The 25343-nt window shown below is 46.0% G+C and overlaps 1 protein-coding gene across 2 annotated transcripts in view; it reads right to left on the reverse strand.

Annotated features, from left to right (window-relative positions):
- The window catches only part of TMTC3 (transmembrane O-mannosyltransferase targeting cadherins 3), a 425295-nt gene that overhangs the window by 108339 nt on the left and 291613 nt on the right, over window positions 1–25343 (reverse strand). For both annotated transcript variants that reach the window (XM_078678861.1, XM_078678865.1), the window contains exon 11: window positions 16111–16214. In XM_078678861.1, the coding sequence (XP_078534987.1) occupies window positions 16111–16214 (104 nt within the window). The remainder of the gene's footprint in view (window positions 1–16110; window positions 16215–25343) is intronic.

Consider the following 25343-nt stretch of genomic DNA (forward strand, 5'->3'; position numbering starts at 1 on the left):
ATTAATGCAGCCTAATGCTGCAAATTTTGTCATAGTATTACCATATTATTTTCTCATTTTAACACTTTCTGGTCATAGGTTGCACCTCATTAGTACCCGTATAACACCCAAATATAGTAATATGCAAAGGAAGGTGACCAGTCAACCTTTACAAAGATCCTTTGCAATACATCACTGCTTTTTTAGTTATTGTTTAACCATTTGAGGTAGCAACTGTTTTTAAATTAGAATCTTCAGCTATATTCAGCTAATGATGGATTATGTGGCACATGCGACAAATCCATAATCATGCGAAAACTGTTGAACTCACACAATTGCATAATTCCAGTGACCCCAAAATACAAACTGAGGATATACACAACATAGTGGTGGGGTTGTCTTTACAATTATAATACAAATAAATACTTTACTCTGCATGTTACACATTGTGCTTTACAAGAGGCGCATTATGCCTCTATGCTTCTTCATGATGAGTCAAAACTGGGATTAGTGAAACCTCAGATCTCTCCAAGAGATACATTAATCACCGGAGTTAAATAGCCATTTTTGTTATGGCCCGAAAATTGCAGTAGCGCAAAGCACTCAGAAGTCTTTGCCTTTCATCCTGACGGATATTTAAAAATGTAGCTTCTCCACAAAAGCAGCATGCAGTGCCCTAGGCCTATGCAGAGGATGGCATGCCACACACTGTAACTACACAAGGGCCCATTGCAAGGGAGTAGCCAGAAAAATAAAATACCCACTCTTTATATGCCACTAAATAAAGGAGCAAAGTGAGCTATCCTGGTCTTTCTTTTTGAATTCTGTGAAAATTGTTCCCCTGATAAAAGTTTGCAAAAGTAATGCAAAACTATGCTTTTTACAGCAGGAAAGAAACTTGGTCAAAAACGGCATTTACCTATATTGATGGTTGTCTTTTATTCTTTCCATCTTTTCATTTTCTTTCTTTCCTTAAGTCCTCATTTCTATCACCTTTGTTCTCTACTGTCTTCTTTACATCCTCCATTTATTCTCTTTCCATCTTTCTGTTTGTGCATCCTTTCATTTGGTCTCTCTCTATTCTTTAAATTCATATTTAATTTTCTTTTCATATTTCCATATTCCACTTTAACATTAATTTGTGTTCCATTTTTTCCATTTGATTATCTTGTTGTCCTTCCTTCCATTGTTAAATGCAAATCTTTCTCTTTCTGTTCAGCTTTCTTTCATTATTTGCATTCTATTCTTCCTTCACTTTCTCCCTCTATTTGCCTTGTGCTGTGTTTGATTTACCATTATCATAATTTCTCTTTCTTTCGCCGCTTTAGGCTACTTTGGCACCCTCTGCACTCTGCACCCCCACTCCCCCCCCACACACACACACACTCAAGCTGCATCGCAGTGATTATTCTTGCTTTTTATTTACTTGTTTGTTATTCTGTCCTGTGCTGATCTGCGAGTCACAGATCAAAGGAAGGGACATTAAACACTTATGACACCCCCAATGCCCCCCCTGTCAGTCGCACATCAAATTCTAAAAGTGACTTTAGCGTTATTTATCTGTTTCAAACATGTCAGTTTCAGAGATCACAGTGCCCTTCAAGGTAACAGGAACATCCCACTACCAAGGATGCTAGGTCAACAGGTATTAGATACCCGTTGTTTCATGCATTAAAAAAATGGTTGTACCTCGGCACTCTAATATTTAACAATAACAATTTGTGGTATAGTCATTAGGTTTGGGTAAAAGGCCGGTTCTGGAGGTCCTACAACAATGATTCCTTATTTCGTACATTATCTCACAGATAAGCAAACATTAGATTAGCATCAACCATATAAAGAGAAAAGAACATCAAAATCCATATATTACCTGTGCAATTTAATATCATTTACTCCAACAATTTGTCATAAAGATTGTGGGTAATTCCAAACATAGTACAAAAAGCTGTATGTGATTCAAAGAGCAGTACACGTCATTTCAAATTCAAGACCTAATTTAACTATTGATTGAGCACCATGAGCAAAAGTAGCGGCCAGACTGGAGGTCCTAGTTCTAGGGCCTTCCAAGTGGTGGCAGTTGACAATTAGCCGATGACAGCTGACACGTGTTTCGTTACTTATGCGTAACTTTCTCATGGCTTATTCATTGTGCGGAAAATCTGTCCCAGCAAAGAAAAGTTTTTATATTGTTGTCAGAATGGTACTTGAAAGTTTTCGGTTGGTTCTGAATCTTGTAGTTTGAATTTCCCACCCCGTTGGGGAAAAGTAGTATGGGAAGCGTGATCTATCCACAGATCTGTAGTAGGTGGACCTGACAAAATGAAGTGATTCAAAGTCGCCCCTCCAAAGTTCCCAGCCTGTCTGTGGGTGGTTCCTAAGTAACATATAGGGTCTTTGTACACCAGACAGGATTGCCCGACCTTTGGACCACACCGGCTTTTTATAAGGACCTATCAGAGCCCTTATTCACCTCGCAAAATACGCGCTGTATGCATACTTTCAGCCTCTGCGTTACGGGGTAGGAATCTTCCTTTTTTTACAGGCTGCTCCACTGTAAGCCACAAATGCAGCTTAAAGTAATCACAGTCATTCTCCCATGTTAACCTATGGGGAGAGCAAACCTCATAGGTAGTGAAAACACACATGGGGGGTTCTTCACAACCTGGGCAGGAACACACGTGTACCTACCCTGCATTCCACCTACTACTTGCTACACCCCTGCAGGGCTCATCCTAGGGGTGCTCTAGTGTTAGTAAAAGCACCCTCAGCATTGGCCAATGATTTAGGAAGACCACCCTGAGCATAAGTGCAAATGCGCACACCTAGGCAATTGCAGGCTTGAGCCATGTTTAAAAACATCAGGTACGTACCACTTCCTAACATGGGTAAGAAGGGCGCACGCACTTTCACAGTGTTTTACAGTGGGAAAGTGCCCAGAGTCCAAAGACCACAAAAAGAGACTCAGTAAAACCCATGAGGAAAATCTAAAAGTTTAGGGAAACGCTACCTCAAGTATCAGGTCTAACAAATACCAACAAGCTTAATCGCTTCAACACAGCTGCAGACACATTCCCGACAGTCACACTGCCTCAGCAGTGCTGCTGATGCAAAAACAGATATATACTGCTTCGAATAAAAGCAACAGAAGCGTTTTCTTTTTTTAAATGAAAATTGGGACGCAAGAAAAAGTTTATTTTGTGTAAAGAGTTTGTGTTCTTGCTTGGTGTGATGTGCAGTGGGCGCTGATGTCACAGAAAATCAAAGTGAAGGCAGACCACGCCAGTAGGCAATGTCCGCTTTAACTTTGATCAGTAACTGCCTTCTGAGCACCGATCACGAAGGCAGAAGCAGTGCTAGAAAGGGAACAATGTTCCAGCTCGCCTCTACTCTATCAGTTAGGGTAACCAAAACCCCCCCTCCAACCCCCTCGAAATGTGCAGGAGTCACTAGGGGAAGGGAAAGAAAGAAAGCCAATAAGTCACTAAGTAAATCATGGTTAATAAAAAAAACACAAGCTGATGTGTGGCAGTCTGCTCATGCACTGGGTGAAAACCCCACCCCAAAAAAGGCCCAGCTGACTTTATGCTTCCCTGGCGTGCAGACTGAGGTGTTTATCTCCCATCTGCCACCCAGGGGGTGGAGGAGAGTGGAGAAATGGCAGAAAGGCCACTAAACCCCAGGGACAATATTTTGCAAAAAATATATATTGGGTGGGGCAGTCCACTCAGGCATTAGGCATCATAAAAATTCTACACAAATGACCTCTTGCTGAATTCAGAGTTTTGTCTAGTTTTCAGAAATGTATACCTTTCTGGGTAGACATCTGTTTTCACTACAAACTGCAAGTAGGCAGAAACCACACAAATAGAACAAATGAACTACAACATGCAAAAAATGCAACAACTGTGGTAAAGAAATGTGTTTTACCTAAATTCTCTTGTTCCTGAAACCTGGTGATCTTAGCATAGCAAACCTTTTGTTGATATCATTTATTAATTATTTTTTTTAAACATGCTTTCTTGCATAGCACTTGTTGCCCATTTTTGCTAAGAAATGCAAAATGTTGCTATATTTTCACTATTTTCTCGGTTCTCTCCTAGCGAATCCACAAAACCATGGGTACTTTTAGAAGCCAGAAGATGTGAGGAAAAAAATGGACGCTAATTCAGCAAATTCTGAAAAAAAAGGTACGAAAGCTTAAGCAGAACGTGCTGCAAACATCGAAAACAAGCATTGGCATAGCAAATAGGTTTCGCTTTTGGGACCTTCTAAGTATTTAGTTATGCAGCAAAATATCCTTGGCGCAACAACATTAACTTTTGCATGGTTAAAAACTTATATGGTCCCAAAGGCGAGACCTATTGGCTATGCCAATGCTTGTTATTTATTGCTGGCGGGCCGGAGCGAGGGCGGTGTAGGAGAAAACACTGGTGGAAGGAGAACGAGTGTGGAGCAACACATACAAAGGCAAGTCTGTGAAAAAAAGTGCTATGATACAGCTCGCACTGGCCGTGTAATATTTTCTTTGTATTGTAGGGCAGGAGGCAACATGGAGATGGTGGCAGAGGCAACGAGGAGGGAGGGGAGGCAGTTTAGAGTGGGAAAAAGTACACAAGGAAGACACCTGAAAAACTTGCACTCTTGTAGAGTAACTAAACCAAAATAAAAAAAAGTAGCTAGAGGGGTCAAGCAATCGCACAGGCAGCAGGTGAGGGCTTGATTGGGCAAGAAACAAGGCAAACAAGTGCACAGTTGGGAGAAACCAACAACAGGTACAGCATGAGGCAAACACTAACATGGACAGCGGTTAGGGTAAGCAACAACATGGACAGAAAAAGGAGGCAGCAAACAACACAGAAAACGGGTGAGAGCAAGCAATAACAGCAGGTGGAGGGCAAAAAACATTATGGTGAGCAGGTAAAGGCAAACAGCAACATGGCAGTTGGTGGAGACAAGCAACAACACAGACAGAAAGATGGGGCAAGAAACAACATGCACGGGGTAAGAAAGACTATAAGCACATGAGGGAGCCAACTCTCAAACACAAACTTTCAAGTAGTGCCTCCAAAACACGAGCAGTGGAATGACACACGTTCTTTGGCCATGCTCCAAAATGCAAACTCTGACCTCGCTCAGCATCTGTGACGACTCATTGCCCCTCACTCATCGCCATTGGGTCATTCCAGACCTATCAAGAGCCCGGACTAGTTCACAATCATGGTGCGATGTATTGAAGTCAAAATTGCAGTATGTGAACACAAGATGCCTTTCATTAACAAATAAACAAAAGAGGAATGGGCATCAATTGAGGGTCACTAGGGGTAGCAGCTGCTACTCCTGAATGGATGGTTGCTACTCTCCTCAAGTAGCTTGTGACCCCTGCCGTCAAGCCTGGCACATTCTAGGTCGATGTGTGTTTATGGACAGGGGAGAAGCAAGTTTCCTGTGATTTACTGCTGTATGATGAGTGCTGAGGTTTGTGTCACCTAGAGTGTTTTTGAAAATTTTCCTGGACTGCCCCCTGCAGTAGTGTGATTGTCTGAAATGATATGCATTTATTTACAGTGTTTTATCATCGCTGTTGCCATATTGTCTTTTATTTGTGTTGTTGTGGTTGGTGAGAAAAGTTCGCACAGCACTATATTTGCCTCCCAGTCAGGCTTCCGCAGCAACCACAGCACCGAGACCGCCCTCATCACCGCCACAGACGACATCAGAATACTACTTGACAACGGCGAGACGGCGGCCCTCATCCTCCTGGACCTCTCCGCCGCCTTCCACACCGTCTGCCACCACACACTCCGCACACGCCTCTACGATGCAGGGATCCGAGACAAGGCCCTGGACTGGACCTCATCCTTCCTCACCGACAGAACCCAGAGAGTCCGCCTCCCCCCTTTCCATTCCGGAACCACCAAAACCATCTGCGGCGTCCCGCAGGGATCCTCCCTCAGCCCGACGCTTTTCAACGTCTACATGTCTCCCCTCGCTCGCATCGCTAGACGACATGACCTCAACATAATCTCCTACGCCGACGAAACCCAACTGATCCTCTCCGTCACCAAGGACCCCCTCACCGCCAAATCCAACCTGCACCAGGGCATGAAGGCCGTCGCCGACTGGATGGAGGCAAGCCGGCTCAAGCTGAACACAGACAAGACGGAGATATTCATCCTTGGGCCCAACCCATCAGCCTGGGACGACTCCTGGTGGCCTGCATCACTGGGAACCCCCCGGCACCTACCAACAACGCACTCAACCTAGGGGTCATCCTTGACTCCAAGCTCAGCATGACCAACGACCAACCAAGTCAACGCAGTCTCCTCCTCCTGCTTCCACACCCTCTGTATGCTCCGCAAGAACTACAGATGGATCCCTGCGGACACACGGAAAACTGTCACCCCACGCCCTCATCAGCAGCCGGCTCGACTACGGAAACGCCCTCTACGCCGTAGCCCCGTCCAAACTCATCAACAGACTCCAAAGAATCCAGAACGCCTCCGCACGCCTGATCCTAGACGTCCCACGTCGAGACCACATTACCCGGCACCTGAGAGACCTGCACTGGCTCCCCGTCGACAAAAGAATCACATTCAAACTCATGATCCACGCACACAAAGAACTCCACATGAGCGGCCCAGCCTACCTCAACAGCAGACTCTCCTTCCACGTGCCCAACAGGAAACTCCGCTCCACCGACCTGTCCCTGGCCTCTGTCCCACGCATCCACAGAACCACCGCCGAGGGCCGATCATTCTCCTATCGCGCCGCCAAAACCTGGAACGCCCTCCCCCTCCACCTACGACAGACCGCAGACCTCCCGGCCTTCAGAAGACTGCTCAAGACCTGGCTCTTCGACCACTAGCAGCAGCTCCTCGCCCCCCCCTCCCCCCCAGTGCCTTGAGACCCTAATGGGTAAGTAGTGCGCTTTATAAATTCCCTGATTGATTGATTGATATGTCGCTGGAGTGCACTTGTGCTCAAAGTCCTCGACCCAAGCTCTACAACAGTTGTTGCTGCTGGCAGTGATCAAAGGTCAGCAGATGTCAGATTAAGGAGGGTGAGGGCAGCTGGTTGAGTTTAGCATGAGTGCAACATTAAAAAGAAGATGTATAAATATGACTTAGATGAAAAAAAGAGAAGACAGATCACCAGAAAAGGAGGGCCTTCTGGTGGAGAGGCAGACCCACCGAAGGGTTGAACAGAAAAGAAAATGGCAATAAATGAGGAAAAACCTGCAGGAAAAACTTGAGAAAGAGAGGACGTAAAGACGTAGGAGCAAACAAAGAAGTTAGAAATGACTACAGGAGAAAAGAGCGAAAGTAGAGGAAGAAAAACCAAATGAGGGAGAGACAAAGAGGTCATCAGAAGACGTGGCAGGGAAGGATGTGGGCAGCAATAGGAGAGCAGGAATCAAAGGTCAGAGAAAGAGAAGAGATAGAGCAACACTTCGAGGGAGAGACCGCGCACGTAAAGAGGAAGAAAAACGTGTAGGATGAGAGCAGAACAATATGGGAGAGATATAAAAGTTGAGAGAAAGAAGAGAGAGGGAAAGAATGGAAACAAAGTAGAAACACAGGTGAGAGAAAGAGAAAAGCCGGAAATAAGAGAGGGAGAACATCAAATAGAGTGTGAAAAGTGAATGGAAGCAAGAAACCGAGAGTGAGCTTAGCGAGCAGGAAGAGTGACAAGAGGAGAAAAGGATTGGCCGTGCGGCCGTGAAAGTGACACGGATCGCTATCAAGCGCAGCGAGCGATGCGCTTAAGGAGCATGATGAGGAAAGCCATATGGCGCCTCTGCTAGTTATAGCGCGCCCAAGCACGTAACCGCAAGCTCTAGGCCACAATGGTTGCATTTTCTGAAGCCCTTACTAAAAGTCTCGCCAGAGCAACGCATGCGCTGGCTCAGGCGAGACCTAAAAAGGCTCAGGACTAGGGAGGGAAAAGCCTCAGCAGCAAAGGGATCTTGTGGATATGCACCATGCTTCGTACGGCAATTAGAATTATAGTAATCTGCAGTACTGGCAACACAACAGCATTTGTTAATCAGGTCCTCGTATCAGCTCCTCCTCGATGCCACAGGTCCCCTCTGCTGCCGATATGAACCGCCGGACTCCCGCGCTCACTGCTGCTTCCATCTGGTTTGTGTGACATTGTGGCCCAGCAAAATTATCTGATTTGTGAACCCATACCCTCTGCTCTCAGTCAACCCACACCTCACTTTGTTCAGTTATTTGTGCCAATCTAGATAGCCTTCTGTTTCTGGTAATCAGCCTATGCCCCTTTATTACGTGCCGCTCATAATTGTTGCTCTTGTTTATTTTCTTTTGCACTGCATGCCTGCACCTTAATTTCCGCCACCCAGCACCAAATTAATGGAAGCCAAGGAATGGCCGCGCCAAAGGCAAGCCAGTCTGCACCCGTCCGCGCCTGGACCACGCCCAGTGCCAGGAACCCAGGACTTCCGGCCACCCACCGATATGCCACTGCCGAGATCCTGGCCCTAGCTCCCAGACGCCTCAACATCAAATGCTGCAGTTCCTCTCCATGATCAACGGAAAGACCTTTCACCTGCCCCCACTGCTGTTTTACATGCAACACAGGAACCGCTACCCAGCTGATCTCTGACACCCTGTAACAGCTTCAGTGCTTGCTGCTTAACACCCACTCCCTCTGCAAAAACGCCATGGAAATCTAGGGTACTATCATCACCCTCTCCTCTGACCTGATCATCAGAAAGACCTGACTCAACACCTCTTCGACCTCGGTATCGCAACCACAATGTCCCATGGCTACAAGATGATACACAGAGACCGCCCCAACAAGCACAGAGGAGGCATCGCCATCATCCACAAAGAAACTGAACTGTCTGATGCACCACCACTGAAGACAACACTACATCAATCATGGAACACCTCAATTGCCACAATCATACTGTCGAGAAGAAAAACATAAGAGGACCCTCACTTACAGTCCCCTGGGTTTCCGCCCCAGCTTCTGCAACACCATCTCTGAATTCATAACACCATTAGCAATGGACGCCAAGCACTACATCTTCTTTGGCAACGTCAATTTCCACCTCGACAACCCTAGAGACCCGAACTCCACCACCCTCCTAAAAAGCATGAGCAACACTGGCGTCACAAAGGTGGTCCCTGTACCACAGACAGTGTAAGACACACACTGGACCCCATCCTTACAGCCAGCGACAGCCACATCACCAAGCCAACCTGAACCGACCAGAGGATTGTCCACGTCTCCATTGCAGGTTCCCTGGGCGTCACCACCAAGCATCCCCAGAACCACCCATCACAGATGGAACAAAGTAACAGATAACCCAGTGGACAACCGCACTCAACACCACCAGGCCCAACACCACCAGCACCATGGAGATGGCCATCCAGAACTTCTTCAACTGGATCTTCAACAGCACCAACATTGTCACCCCCATGAAGCCGGCCTACACCAGCAGATCTTTTAAACACGCCAGCTGGTTTATCCCGGAACTCCGATCGATCAAACGTGAATGCAAACGACTGGAGAGACGATGGTGCTCCAACAGGAATTCCACGGACTTCACCTCTTTCAAATCAGTCCTCAGCAAGTACCATCAAAGCCTCAAAGAAGCTAAGAAGTGCTCCCTTACAGACCGCATCGAATCAAGCACCAACCACCTCGAGGAACGTTTCAGCATAGTTGGCGAATTCTCCTGCCCCCTCAGACTCCGAGAACACTGTCTGCCCCTCTCAGGGTCTCTGCAATACCCTGGCTGACCACTTTTACAACAAGATATCATACATCTACTGCAACTTCGAACCACAACCCACAGTCATCAGCCACCTCCTGACACCAATAGACACCACCCATAACGTGCTTACCACATGGAAACCACTCACCACGCCAGACACCACAGCTATCATGACCTCCAACCACTCTGGAGCACCGATCAACCCCTGCCCCCACCACGTCTTCAACCTTGGACACAAGGAAATCAGCAGTGCACTTATTGCCATCCTCCACGCATCCATCACCATGGCCACCTTCCCCAAAACATGGAAACATGCAGAGGTCAAACCCCTCCTGAAGAAACCCTCCACTAACACCAGCAAACTAAAAAATGACCGCCCCATCTCACTCCTCCCATTCCCCACCAAGGTCCTTGAGAAAGCCATCGACCGCCAACTCAAGGAACACCTAGAAATTAACAACCTACTCGACACCTCCCAATTCAGCTTCCACGCCAACCATAGCACTGAGACTGCCCTGATCGCCACAACCAATGACATCAGAACTCTCATCGACCGAGACAAGACAGCACCCCTGATTCTCCTCAACCTCTAAGCGGCATTTGACACCGTATCCCACTACACCCTCATCAGAGGACTTCACCACATCGACGTCCAGTCAGATGCCCTCAAATTGATTGCCTACTTCCTTACAGGATGCACCCAGAGATTTTGCCTACTGCCCTTCACCTCCGAGCTCAAGAACATCATCTATGGGATTCCCCAAGGCTCCTCTCTCAGTCCCACCCTGTTCAACACCTACATGACAGCACTAGCCAACATTGTCCGTAACCATGGACTCAACATCATCTACTAGGCAGATGACACACAACTCAATCTCTCGCTTAAGGAAGAAACACGCCATCACCAGAACAAACTTGGGGAAAGCCATGACAAACATCTCCGACTGGATGTGGTGCAACTGCCTAAAGCTCGACATGGAGAAGACGGAAGTGCTTAGCTTCTGGCAAACACCTCACTGTGGGACAACACCTGGTGGCCCCCAAAACTCAAACCTATACCTACCACCAAGGACCATGCACGCAACCTCAGCATCTTCCTAGACAGAAAACTCACCATGAAGAGCCAGGTCAACGCAGTATCTTCCTTCTGCTTGAACACGGTCTGCATGCTTTGAAACATCTTCATATGGATACCCATCAACACTAGAAAAACAGTCAAGCAGGCCCTTGTCACCATCGGACTAGACTATTGACTCATATTCGACCTCCCAAAATGGTCCAGCATTACCCCGCACCTCAGAAGCCTCCACTGTCTACTCATTGAGGAGAGATGCCAGTTCAAGATGCTAACGCATGTCTACAAAGCCCTCCACGATCAGGGACTAGCCTACAACAACCACCGCCTAACCTTCCACCAACCAGCCAGACAACTGCATTCTGCCTCCGTCGCCCACATTCTCCGCATCCGCCTAAGCCACAGCAGAGGTTGTTCCTTCTCCTGCCTAGTCACTAATTCCTGGAACAACCTCCCCCTCCTTGTGTGAACCTCTCCTTTACTAGCAGATTACAGAAGGGGACTCTACTTGGCTCTTCGTCTAAAGACTTGCGAGATCTCAGCGCCTGGATACCCCCAGGGGTGTTTAGCCACGCTCTACAATTAATGCTTGATTGATTGGAGTGTCGAAGAATATTCAATGTGTGTCAGTTTATTATGCAAGTATAGCACAAAAAATAGATTTCCTGAAGAACATAAAATTATCAGGTAAGGAAGCCACGATTGGAACACTGATAAACAAAATGCCATTTTAGTTATTCCATTGCATAGCTTCCGTCTCTTATTACTCCTATTCCCTCTTCTCCCAATTCCTTCTTCCTGTTCTTCTTTCCCCCTCCTATCTGTCTCTTGTCCTTCCTTTCTTCCTTCAGGACATAACCCAAACGGAGTGGAATAGTTTCACGCTACAGATCAGTGCAGGCTTTAAAAAACATATTTTGCTAGACGGTGCGATAAGTCACTCCTAACACACCTGCTGCAGATATGTGCTTGCAACCAACAGCCTTTCATCTTTTCAAGGATGAAAAATGCACAAGTTTAATAATGTTAACACCTGTTATCTAAGGATTTAATCTGCATTGTGCTCTAGAAATCTTGTCCAACTTGTCCTAAATCTTATGACCCAAAACTAGTAAAGATCTGTCTCAAGCAAGCTCTGAGCAGCATATATATTCGAAAATAAATTCGGTGTGGACTGTAAGATGAATCGGTGCACATGGTTACTAATAAACTATTGTGTGAGGGCTGGTAATTGCGACGAAACATGTGTTGGCTGTGGCTGATATCAACAGAACAAAGCCTGAAAAGAAAGAACCAATAGAAATTGTTTATATTTTGTTTTGAAATTACTGTGTCTGTTCGATATAACAGGGAAACCTCATCATAATATAACGTGTGCTTGGGACTAAAATTCATTGTTCAATTAATAATAATTAGCCAGTTGCGATTTAATATGAACTTTTAGTGCATAAGGATAATGTTACTTACCCAGTAAGCATCTGTTCTTGGCATGTAGAGCTGTAGATTCAAATGCTTTGCATACTCCTGCCATCTAGTGTTGGGTCCGGATGTTTCCAAGTTGTTTTTCTTCGAAGAAGTCTTTCCAGTCATGAGGTAGGTGACTCCTACTTTCGGTGATAGTGTGCATGGGCATCAAATCCATTGTTACATTGTTTTCCCACAGAGGGTGAGAATGGAGTTAGTAAGTAAAGAATAGAGATGTCAATGCGTATGTATATAGAGTAAGAGAGAGAACTGCAACCGGTACAGGTGCCCGGGGAGGCGGGTGGGCGCATGTGAATCTACAGCTCTACACGCCAAGAACAGATGCTGATCGGGTAAGTAACATAATCTGTTCGAGGGGTGTGCGCTGTAGAGCACATCTTTTGCTTAGATTATTCAGCAGTATTCTCCCAAAGCAGTAGCTAACCTGCTACAGCTCCAAAAGGAACCACGGCCTGAACGTGACTGAAGTGCTCCCATAGATTTTGCCACCTCTGTGTTCTTTTTCATCTTTTCTAATGATGAGTCTACTACAGAGCCAAAGAGGTGCTGCTTGTCAAATGGCATGTTAAGGATAGAAGCTTGAACCTCTAGTTTAAACCCTGAAATGCGTAACCAGGCTTGCCTTCTTAATGGAACACTGGTGTTGACAGCTCTAGCCACAGTGTCAGCCGCATCTAAAGCGCACCTGATGGAATTGTTCGAGCTGTCCCTCCCGCACTAGGTCTTGAGCTTTGGACTTGTGCTCATCAGGCAGAAATTGAAGCAATTGCTCCATTTCATCCCAATGCACCTTATCGTACCTGGCTAAAAGTGCTTGGATAGTGGAAATGAGCCAAATGCTTGCAGCTTGAGAGGCTACTCTTTTCCCAGAGGCGTCTATCAACTTAGACTCCTTTTCTGTGGGTGGAGCATCGCCTGACGTTTGGAAATTGGCCCTTTTCGTGCATTAGAAACGACTAAAGAATCTAATGGTAACTGCCCCCTGATGGAAGCTGGATCGCATGCTGCAGATTTATATTTTTTGTCTACCCTAGGGTTGAGAATATGTGTCCACAGAGGATCATTAAAAATGTCATTCACATTCTAAGCATAGCCCTTCAGCATGGAAGTGTGTGCGAAGATTTGTGGGAACTACTAAGTGTTTCGAAAAGGAAATCTTCTACTAGGGATTCCTTATGTAATTCGACCCCTTGGTAATTAGCAACTCTACTTAATAAATCTATATATCCTTCACGGTCGTCTGGTGGAAAAGGCTTAGTAGGGTACAGATCAGGATCATTACCTGTCTGAGAATTAGTGTTATAATCTCTCCAGGGGTCTGTAGGTGTTGGATCATTGTCCCCAGTCCCATCCCCATTGTCCTGATCATCAGGTGTATATGTTGGTGGTAAGTCAGCAGGTGAATTAGCAATGGTTGAGACTCAGGAGTAAGAGGTGATGGAGGAGGAAAAGGGCTAGTACCCACATTCTTCCTTTTTAAAGTGTCAGGTTTATGTTTGAGAGTCACTTTGGTGGTAATATGTGCAGTTATTGGAAGAATGAAGAGTTCTCTCTGTTTCAGATCCAGTTTTGAGGGTAGAGCATAGAAACTGTGCTTTTTTTATGGAATCTTTTCCAAGAAAGGGGGGGGGTTAGGCCCTAAACTCTACCCAGACTGGGCCTCTTTTAAAAGTTACAAAACAACAAAATGTCTAGGTATGAGGTGTGCATTCAAATAGGAAGTACTTGTACAACAACCACCATGCCTCTTAAAGTGGTTTAGAGTTTTAATTCCTCTATCATGAATTCTTCATATTATGACATTAACATTCAACTTTTTAATCATGTCAACACCAAGAAAAGCAACAAATTCAACACAATACATTAAGCATCAATGACACAGACAAAAATTAACATAAGGACGAATGCATAACCAAAAATATGCAGTACATTAACAAAAAATACACAGCTAGTCTAAATCTTTACTTCAGCCACAAAATCATGCAGTGTGCACACAAGGCATTATGCCTGGTTCTGTTTCTCCATATGACTAGCTGTAGTTGGCAGATTATAGCTTTTAAAAGTGAAATTTGTCTATACCGCCACACATTTCTGTCTAACTGAAGGACTGGTCACCCCATTACCATTGTATGTTGTGTAATTTTTTGTTAATGTACTGCATATTTTTGAATTTGCATTTGCAGTTGTCCTTATGTTAATTTTTGTCAGTGTCATTGAAGCATAATGTAATGTGTTGAATTTATTGTTTTTCTCGCTGTTGACTTGATAAAAAAAGTTGAATGTTACTGTCATAATATGAAGAATTCATGATAGAGGAATTAAAACTCTAAACCACTTCAAGAGGCATGGTGGTTGTCGTACAAGTACTTCCTATTTGAATACACACCTACACATTTTGTTGTTTTGTAACTTTTGATGGAATCAGCACATCTGTTTGTTTCGGCAACAAAGGTTTCGGTGCCGGTGTTTTGGATTCCGAGGATTTCAAATCCAAAGACGTTTTTCGCAACGAAGGGGGTGGGGCTGAGCCTGACTTCGATCCCAAAGGTTTCCCGATTTCGAACGACTCAGTTCAGAGCCGGAAGGCTTTGGGGTGTGTTTTGGTGCCAAGCAGGAAGGCGGAGCATCGGAAACATTTTCTCGGTGCGGACCGTGGCCCGCAGGCGGGGGTTGGACAGGAGACTTCTTTTTGGGCTGAGGTGGACTTTGGGGCAAGGGAGGATCAGTACTCACTATTTGCTGCCCTTGCGGGATGCCTTCGTCCACATTAGACTCGTATTCGGAGACAGAGATAGGCTCTTGTTCTTCCTCAGCTGCCATTGCATCTCCGGTCTCCTGTTCCGAAACTTTTCCAAAGAGGTTCAAAATGGAACCGTTGTGTTGACTATGCATGTCGCGACGTCTAGCCCGACAGTCGCGAAGCGTCTTCTTCGATCGAAAAGCCTTACACATGTCGCAGACCTGTTCTTTGTGCTCCGGTGATAAGCACAAGTGCACACTTCATGTGAGTCGATGCACGGGTTTTTTCGCGTGGCACCGTGGGCAGAATTTAAATGGAGTCTGTTCCATCTACTGCGAGGTGGACCGACGCTGGTAGGCCAAACGGCCTTCCACGAGCTACCCGATCGAAAGAGGGATTTTCAGAAATACGATACACGGAGAACGTAAATAGGCGATCGAAAACAATACCGTCGAGGGTGAGTGTATTGCGCACTGAGGGGAACCCGAGAAACAGAGTTGAACCGGAGTGCAGCAATTCACGTCCGAACCCGATGGTGGAAAAAACAATCTAACAATGGAGTTGATGCTCATGCGCACTATGACCGAAAAGAAGAAATACCTACCTTGTGACTGGAAAGACTTCTTCGAAGCAAAACAACTTGCAAACAACCGGACCCAACACTAGATGGCAGGAGTATACAAAGCATGTGATCTACAGCTCACATGCCTCAAACACAATATTTAGAGGTTATTGGTTTGACTGTCTGAACAGAGGGACAGTTATATCCAAATTATCATAGCAAGCTTTCCATACACAACCACTGCCACTTAGTCAATCACTAGGGATTGAGAAGAGGTTGACAGAGAACTTCATATAGTTAAACAAGGTGCAGGCTTAACCAACTATATTAGTTTGCTCTTTATTTAAAAAATACGAGTGACATCGGCATAATACTTCATTCTGAAAATGGAATAGAAATGTTTAAAAAAAACAAACGCCAATTCATTATCCTTTTCTGTTGAGGACACAAACAGAAATTAGAGTATGATCATCTTTAAACCATGCAAGTACTTAATGAAATTCACATAAAAAATTGATTACCTGCGGCATCAGTGACTTGGCAATAAGGTAGGATTCCTCAGCTTCTTTGCTTCTATTCAAATTTTTATAGGTCCTTCCAACATTCATGTGGGCACCAATGTCATCTTCCACAAAAAAAGTAATATTATATATTTACTATTCAAATAACAAAATATATATATATATATATATATATATATATATATATATATATATATGTTTTTCACATTTGGTTCAACCGTACTACGTAATAGGAAAACAAGTGTTAACATTATAAAGACAGATATAAATGATAGGCCTACTCTACCCCAAGTGAACAAGTTACTTACCTTTGGTGGAACTCTTTCTGGTGGATATCTATCTAACCTTTTTAACTCCCCTTAGATTATACCCAGGTGCCAGACTGGATCCAGAAGGTATTAAAAGCATTGTTCCAGGTGATTGTAGATGGTGCCATGCGGCTCCATGTTGACTTGGTTTCACCTCGAAAGCGACAATGGAGCTTTATATAAGAGAAAACCTCTGCGTGTCATCGCCAGTTTTTTTCTTGACTCTGTCTGCATCCAAAAAAGAGCAGGTCAAAGAGACCATTCCACAGAACAGGTACGAGTGATTATGCGGAGAAATTGGAGGTTAAAGTATCCACCAAAAGAACAAGTTACCTCCCTCCGGTAACGATGTATCTGGTAGAGACATAGTCTAGCCGCAGATTAGTTAACTTAGAATATCCCCAGGCGTCAGACTGGTCTAGAAAACTTTGCGCAGCAGCACCTATGTGCCCCGGGGGGGGGGTGGGGGGGGGGCCTATGGGAGGAGGTCGGGGGGGGGGGGCTCCACCCTGACGTTGTCCATGGACGTGACGTCAGCAGAGCCATATATGCCCTGCCACGGCGCGCCATCTGTTTTCGTCAGAAGACTTTTCCGCATCAGAACGCGAAGTCATCACTAAAAACTGTGAAAATATGGAAACAGTGTGCAGAAAAAGAAAAAACAAGGAACGGTGAATAAACATCACCATAGAAAGACAGTGCCAAGCACTGTATACTGTAAACCGAGGGAGGGAAAGAACAGAGCATCACTCTGAGAGGAACCCCCGCAAGTGTAAAGTCCCAACCTCCCCCGGAGGCAGAAGAAGATGTAGAGTATAGGCAGGATAGGACCCTTGGCCTGTGTGAGCCTGTGCCACCAGAGGCACAAGACCCACCATTGAGCTATAGCTCCTTGATGAACCATCATAGCAGCCAGCAGAAAGGAAAAGAAGGAAGAAAGTTAGCCATGGAGTCCCAGAGTGCAGAGGACACGCGTGCAAACATGCATGTAGTGTTTAAAGTGCGGATGGCCACGCTAGAGGAAGCAAAAAGCTGTCTGCCACATGCATCCAGCCACCAGGATTCCCGGGTGGGAGGAAACAAAAGCAAAGTGGAGGAGTCTTGTAAACCAAAAGCCGACTGAATTACCAGGTCCTGAGTAGCAGGATGGAGGGACAGACAGAGTGGATCCCCCAGGGCAGGACGGTGCCTACCGGCAATGGCCCGATCAACCGGGGCTCCGGAAGAGGGCCGTGCCCATGTGCCATGCAGGAGTTCCAATATAGCAACCCCAAGGGCTAGCAAGGGTTCCACTGTAATGGGCTTGAGATGGAGCAGATCCGTTAAGGGATCGGAAATGAGGGGTACCACAGGAGGCTGAAGCTAAGAATAGCAGCTGCCCTGGCGATAGTCCGCGCATAGGCGGCCCCCAACTCAGTAATCACCCTAGGAGGGGACAAGAGGCAGTCTGTAGGAGACAATTGGAGGCTAATTCTCCCATTCGCCATTAAGAGCGGGGCTGGGGAACGACCTGAACGCCGATGCCACACTAGGAACCTGCACCAGTGGCTCCAGACCAGGGGAATCAAGAGCGTCCGAAAAGGCTGCGGGGGATACCAGTGTCGCTCGACCCCGCTGAGGGGACAGAAACGAGGAATCCGGAGCGACCCCAGGCATGGGCACCGGTTTTGATGAAAGGATGGGCACCGGTGGCGATGGAAGTGGCGACAGTGGCGTCTGTGAGCACCACGTCGGAGTCGACAGCCTCCACGGGGGATGCACCCTCGACGCCGATCAGCATCGGAGGAAGTGCGCTGGGCGTGGCCTTGAGTGATGAGGTCTGTTTTGGGTCCGACGTGGAGCCTAGCTCCAAGCTCGGCGTCGCTCACACCGCTCCCGCTGTCTGCGCAGGAAGCCACACAGGGCTATACGTTGACTGGCGGTGAGAGCCTGGCATCGAACCCGGCATTGCTGGCACCCCCGGCGTCGCCGACGCCGCCTCCGTCGTCCACGCAGGAAGCCGCACAGGGCTATGCGCTCACTGACGAAGAGACCGGACCAGTCTGATGCCTGGGGATATTCTAAGTTAAGGAATCTGCGGCTAGACGTCTCTATCAAATAAAAGATTATTGAAGGTGTAGGAGGCCGGCTTAGTATATGGTGCTCACTCATGTAAGTGTACCACACCCTGCAGTAATCCAGGCAACCTTTAAGGTGCCTTTAGTGGTCTTAGACAACCTTAGAAAGCTCTCTAAGTGGTAGCTGTGGAGAGCAGCCTTCAGGCGTAGTCCACAAGGATAGTAAAGCAGATCTTAATCTTATTGGTATAGGTTAAGTGAAAAAGAACCACACAGTGTATTTATAAAAATATGTATTTATTATAAGACACTTGCTAACACAAAACAATATCTCCTACCCGGAGATGTAACACAATGCACACAATACTTTGCAAGGAAAACAGGTAAGTAGCACAAATACACAGTGGTTGCCAGAGGGAGGCCAAACTATATATTACAATAGGGGGATGTGAATCGCGATTGTAGTCAACACTGTATCCAGAAGACATAGGCATGCTGGGGACCCAAGGACCTACACACAGTAAGTATCCAAGAACACCACGGAGGCGTGCGCAAAGTGGAAACACGACTGCATGCTCAATTCAAGTTAATGGGTAAATCGGGGTTTCAATTTTAAAGAAGAAGGACCCTTCCCAGTGGACCCCGAAGAAACCCAGTGGAAAACAGAGGGTTGCAGAGCCACCCCACCAGTGGATACCCTAGGAACCAGGATACCTACACCAGGGAAGCCGGTGCATAGGTGTGAAGTGGAGTCAAAAAACGCCGTCAAACTCAATAGAGGATTCAGGAAGATGCCGCCGTTTTAGAAGGTGAAAGTGTCCGGAGGAACCAGAAGGTGGATTCACGTTGAGAAGTACCTGCAAGCAGAGGAGACAGAGCCTATGCCACTCAGGAGTGACCAGAAGGCACAGGAGACGAATGCCCATCGATGTCTGGTGATACAGGAGAGTTGATGATGACCTTGAAGCTGCAGTTGTGTGGACCAGGCGATGCTGTAGAAGACCAGGAGCCGTTCACGAGCTGTCTGAGCCGGATGACGAGAGCTGAAGGGGCGGTGTCCGTCATGAGCACTAACAAGCCATAGCAATCACAAACAATATAGCAAACGAAAAAGGTGCATAGTTAAGACCAGGAAGGTCCAAGTGACTCACCACGAGCAGGGGAGTCGAAGTAGGCCCCAGGCAATCAGGGGAAACCACTGGAGTCAAAGAAGACCCTCGAGAGGTCCCACAGGCTAAAGTCACTAGAATCGCAGGAGGACCTTGGGTAGCTCACCAAAGATGCAGGCCCACGGTGCAAGAGATGCGGGTGAGGACAAAGATCATGGTAGTAGGAGAGGCTGGAGTTTCTTTGAGCCCGAAGATCTCTGGTGAAGAGAGGCAACAAGCCTTGGCAAAGGCAAGTCAACGTGGTTCAGACGAGGGATACTGGCCTCAAGCTCGGTGAGAAGACAGTGCAGGCCTCAAGGGAGTTGAAGAAACCCCGCCTGTGTTGCTGAGCCTTTCGGAGTCCGTAGGAGCCAGGATCAGCAGACCGGTCAACTTTGTTGCAGTGCCTGCAGATGCAGGGAACTGACTCCTTCACTTCAAGGGAGATTCCTTCGGCTATCGTGAGGGTCCACAGGCCTTAGAAGGATCCTGTATGGAGCAAAGGCACAGATATTGCAGCAGACAAGCAGGACGAGACCAGGAACAGCATGAGACTTCCAAGTTGCAGTCTTGGTGAACAAAGCAAAGTCCAGGGCAGTCCAGAGTGCCCAGACAGTCAAAGATGAAGTGGTGTCTGCTGAATCTTGTCTAATGACGAATCTAGGGACCCACCCACAGGTAAGCCCTTAAGTACCCTAGGGAAAGGGAGGAAGATTCAGGGGTCCCTCCCAAAGGAGGGGCTGGGCAGAGGAGAGGATACTCCCAAGCCCTTTGTCCAGTTTCGTGCCAGAGCGGGAGCCAAAGGCTCCCTGAACTGGTTTGAACTGGTGTATGCAAGGAGGGCACCAAATGTGCCCTTCAAGCAGTCTCAGTGGCGCTAGCAAGCGCCCCACCCTGCCCCAATACACTAAACCCTGTCTGGGAGGTGGTCACACCTCCCTGTGACAGGATACCTATTGTTCTGCCTTCCCCTGCTCGAGCTTGGCTCAGCGGAAGGAGGGCAGAAACATGTCTCTGGCCGTCAGCAGCCCTAGCTTGCTGTCCGGTTCTGGAAGACTGGTACCGGGAGCACTGAAGGCCTCCCAGAGGAGCTTTACTGTGCATGGACTCATACCTCCGACAGGGGTATGATCCAACATGTTTGATACCAAACATGACAGGGTTTGTTACAACCAGTTTAGAGATGGTGATCAAGTAATGACGCACGGCCACTCTATATATTGTAATGCCTGATACACTTTCAACCTGGGAGAATGGAGTCCGAAGGTTGTAGTGGGTGTCATGGTCATGCAGGGGCACCCTAACACTTACAACCAAGCACCCTGCCTTCAGGATTGAAATACTTGCCTTAGGGGTGACTTATAGGTTTTAAGTGTAGTGACCTCAGAAATGAGTAAACTTATATCTGTCGTAAATGGTGCTAGCACCAGCTTACACAGGTTACAATGGCAGGCCTGTAACCACAGTTTGAGTGGTCTCCCTTGGGAGGTATGATACATGCTTCAGCCCAAGGTAGATCCCTGGAGTACCTGTGCCCTGGGTACCTTGATACCATATACTAGGGACTTATACGGGTACACCAGTAGCCAATCTGGGGTGCTGCTAAGTATTTACCATAGCCCATTTAGGGGAGAACGCACAGAGACTGGGGTCCTGATTAGAAGGATCCCAGTCAGACTAGAGAGAAACAGCATAACATCCGTCAAAAAGTGGAGTTAAACTTATAAGTAGATCCTACTTTCCTACAGAAGGCAAGAAACTAGTTCTTCTGATGGATACTTATAAACACAGATTAATCCCCTTTAGAATAGAAACCAAAAGCAATACCTTCCCAGGGTGATGGGGGGGCCTGTGGAATGGCTCAGACCAAAAAGTCCTGTGACCGAACAGGAGAAATGCCTATCTGGTTGGATCTCACTGTCAAGGGAGTAGTGTATCATGAATGTGAGTTCAGCCACAGCCTGACAGATGTCAAGGACAGGCACACTGTGTGCCAGTGACAGGTAGCAGCCTGAAGGCTGTTTTTTGCCCAGTGAGTAGCAGATTTTAATGCAGAGGACTATCTATCATGGCAGAATCCTTTTCCGCACAGCCTTGCCTTCCTTTGTTCCAGAGAACCCAACAAAGAGTTGAACGTCCACCCAATGGTGTTTGGTGCAATCAATTTAAAAATGTAAAGCTTTTTTAGGGACCAGACAATGGAGTCTCATCTTTTGAGGCATATTTTCAGCAAAAAGGCTAGGTAAAAAGGGATGTTAGTCAGTGTAAGCGAGACAGTTTGGAGATTACTCGTGCAGTGAGCTGAAGTTACCATGACCAGGAACACAGTCTTCAGCATCAGCAGAAGGACTGGACAGCTGTGCATGGATTCAAATGGCGTGCACATGAGAAAAGTAAAGACAAATATAAGATCCCACTGTGGCATCCTAAAGGGTTTTGGAAGAAACAAATGAGTTAAACCTTTTAGAAACATCACAATGGGTGATTTGAACAAAGACGGCTGACCCCCTAAACATAAAAAGGCCGAAAGGGCCAGTAGATAACGTTTACTGTGCTCAATACAAGTCCTTGCTGGGCCAGAGATAAAGCACGTAACAGGACATTCAATATTGTGGCCTGTAATGAGTCAGTATTGCGATTGCCTCAACAGGCGGCATAGAGAGACTTCGTAGAAGGACACATGGCAGCCAGGATGACATCCATAACTTTGGAAGAATGCGGTCACCTGTCACTGCTCAATCTCCATGCATGGATGTGCAGATTATGCAGGTTCATGTACAGAACCCTGCCTACAGCTGCGTCAGAAGGTCTTCTGGAAGACGCATCCTGATTAGAGGACAGATGCTCAACCCCAGAAGTTCTGAGTATCATATTCTCCAAGCCTCTAGAATGACTTGGGCATGGTTAGGAAGGTAGCTTGGGACCAACTCACATCATGTCTAGTAGTCAAAAATATTTAACTCTGGTGTGCTTTGAGTGGTTTAATTTCCATATACGTGCGTGCAGACTAACTGCACAACGTTTAACTGCGTAAATTATTGAAAATGTGCATGCTCAGTCTACCATTCCATCACATAACTTAGTTTACAGGATTCTATGAAATTACTTCAGCGTATTCAGAATGTTGCAATGTGCCTGATGCTTGGCCAGAGAAACCGTGATCATGTCATCTCTTTAATGGCCTTGGGTTATGAAAAACATTTCATTTACAACCATAGAAAAAAGACTTACTTTCATACTCGGCAATTCTTTCTGATCAATAATGGTTAAAGATCTAGTTGTCTACAGTTGCAGAGTTTATGCGCCCAACGTTTGGTGGAAAATCCTTCAGAGTTCAAGCTGAACAGCTATGGAACTCACTACAAGAAACATTAGGAAGCAACACCTCAGCTTGCTTGTAGGTCAGTATCTTCACTGGCTTCTGGTTAAGAAAAGCTTTTAATTTACTGCACAAAGGATATCTTTCATATTATTTGATTATTTCTGATCAAAAAGGTCAAAGATCTGACTGAACGTGCCACAGTTTAAGTGTACAGACTTTGGTTTAAAGTTCTTTAGACTTTAACAGCTATTGAACTGACTACCAGAAACATTATGAAGTGAGTAACATACTTGAAATGTTTAACGGTTGTAAAAACCTGTATTCATATTCAATGTGGAGGGTTAATTAATAGCCAAGCTGATGCAGAACCCATTTCCTTTCTTCACCTACAGTACCAAGATATCCTGCAAGTGATTACAATGCTCAATGAGAACCCTACAAAAGTAACAAGAGACTCGAGAGTGTAACAGTGATGGAAGTGGCAACACACATAACTAAATCTTTTGTCTGAAGCCAGTATTCTTGTGGCTTGCTGCACTTCCTCACTGTTCCCACTCATTCATTCTTTCCAATTTTTCTCCCTGCTTCTGGAGTTGCCTTAGGGTTTTCTCACAAACATGCTCAACTCCTGTCCATCCATCTGAGTGATGTGCAGGTGTGGAGCGAGCACTCAGTTCCACGTTTCCTTTTTTAATGCAAATTCCATCACATTTGTTTGCATGCTAATGCACTCGGAAGCTGGGCTGCAAGAACAAGTAAAGATACACTGAGAAAATGATGGTTGTTTTCATTAGCTGCTGCCCGTATCCAATTTTCCCAGTCAGTGCCTCAAACACATAGAGAGGACTGCTGTTGAAGTGGAGCGCAGGATTAGTTTTGGTATCCTTTTTGTTGAGTTTTCATGAAGAAAAAATGTCTAACTAAATAATGGCGCAGTACAGGACAGAGGCATTTTGTACAACTCTCCTAGAGTTTGCAAGTACTAGAGAATTTTGAAAGCTTTTGCCCAAATTATATCGTACACCTCATATTTAGCTCAGATATTAACCCAGTAACTTAGAGCTTGATTTATATTTTGCAGAAGGAGTACCTACAATTGCTATGGCCAAGTATTATGCTCCCCCATGCTGATGTTACTCCATCCACTGTACTTAGAGATGCCCGCTGCCCCTCCAGATACATCGTGCATTTCCAGGAACCGCTGTGATGCAGCTGTACATCAAATGTGTTTTTTTATTTTCAAAAAGAAAATCCCAGAGCAGGATTTTATTTTTAAAAATAATAAAAAGATGCTACCCGCTCCAACCCCCCCCCCCCGCTCGCCACGGGGGTAGTCTGCTGCATCAAACCTATGACCCGCCAACTCTAAATTTGGGTGGTCGACCGTTATGTTGGCTAAGAGGGAACTTTGTCGCCACTGGGTCAGAGTTTCCTCTCCACCAACATATAAATCAGGCCCTTCGTTTCACACTGATAATTCAGAACAAAGCAGCAATATTCAGGGTAGTGTGATAGCCCACATGTTTGGATGCAATGTGGGGCATCAAGGGTGCCTAGGTTAGGCAAAGTAACTGCTTAATGCGAATGGAAAACTACAACCATACCATAGTACCATTGGACCAGAAGAGTGATCAAGGAAATTCTGAACTGTTCCTCAGATGGATGTAGGAAGAAACAGGGAACCCAAGTCCCTGTGTCCACGCTTTTACGAATGATTAACCACCCATTCATCCATTCTAGACCCAATAACTAATCTAACATCAAGTTGGCAGCAGATTTTGGATGGTCATAGAGCATAAATGAGGATATTTTTAGCAGAGACCAAAGATGTGTTGAAAGTCTGGCGAGGGAAGGTCAAGTTTCTCTTCCACGCTGATAAACCACTGATCTTAACACCAGTTGTCCCAAGAACAATCCTTGTAAGGAGAAGGATACAATAAAACAATCATTGGCATAGCCAATAGGTCTTGCATTTGGGACCTTATAAGTGTTTAGCCATGCAACAGTTGGTGCTGTTGCACAAAAGATAGTCTGCTGCATAACTAAATACTTATAGGGTCCAAAAAGCGAGACTGTATTGGCAATGCCAATGCTTGTTTGTTTTTTGTAGCTGTTTTGTTTAAGTTGCCAGATCTAAAATAGCTGGACATGGTTTTTGTTAACAGTTCTGTGCATCAAATGAACTTGTTTTCATTGCACTGAAAGTTGTTTCCATTCTGGTTGTAGGAAGCAGTCATTCCCGGGGGTGTGGGAGCTGCCTAGCTGTGCGCATGAGCCGAACTTTGCAAATGAGAAAAAGCCTGGTGCAGGCGCAATTTACAAGTGTGGAGTGAGTGAGCCCCAGGCAGCATGACTCACTCACACAGGAGATCATGCACTGCACTTGCATACTCAGCAT

The sequence above is a fragment of the Lissotriton helveticus genome, chromosome 1_1 (genome assembly GCF_964261635.1).
Source record: "Lissotriton helveticus chromosome 1_1, aLisHel1.1, whole genome shotgun sequence".
Lineage (NCBI taxonomy): Eukaryota > Metazoa > Chordata > Amphibia > Caudata > Salamandridae > Lissotriton > Lissotriton helveticus.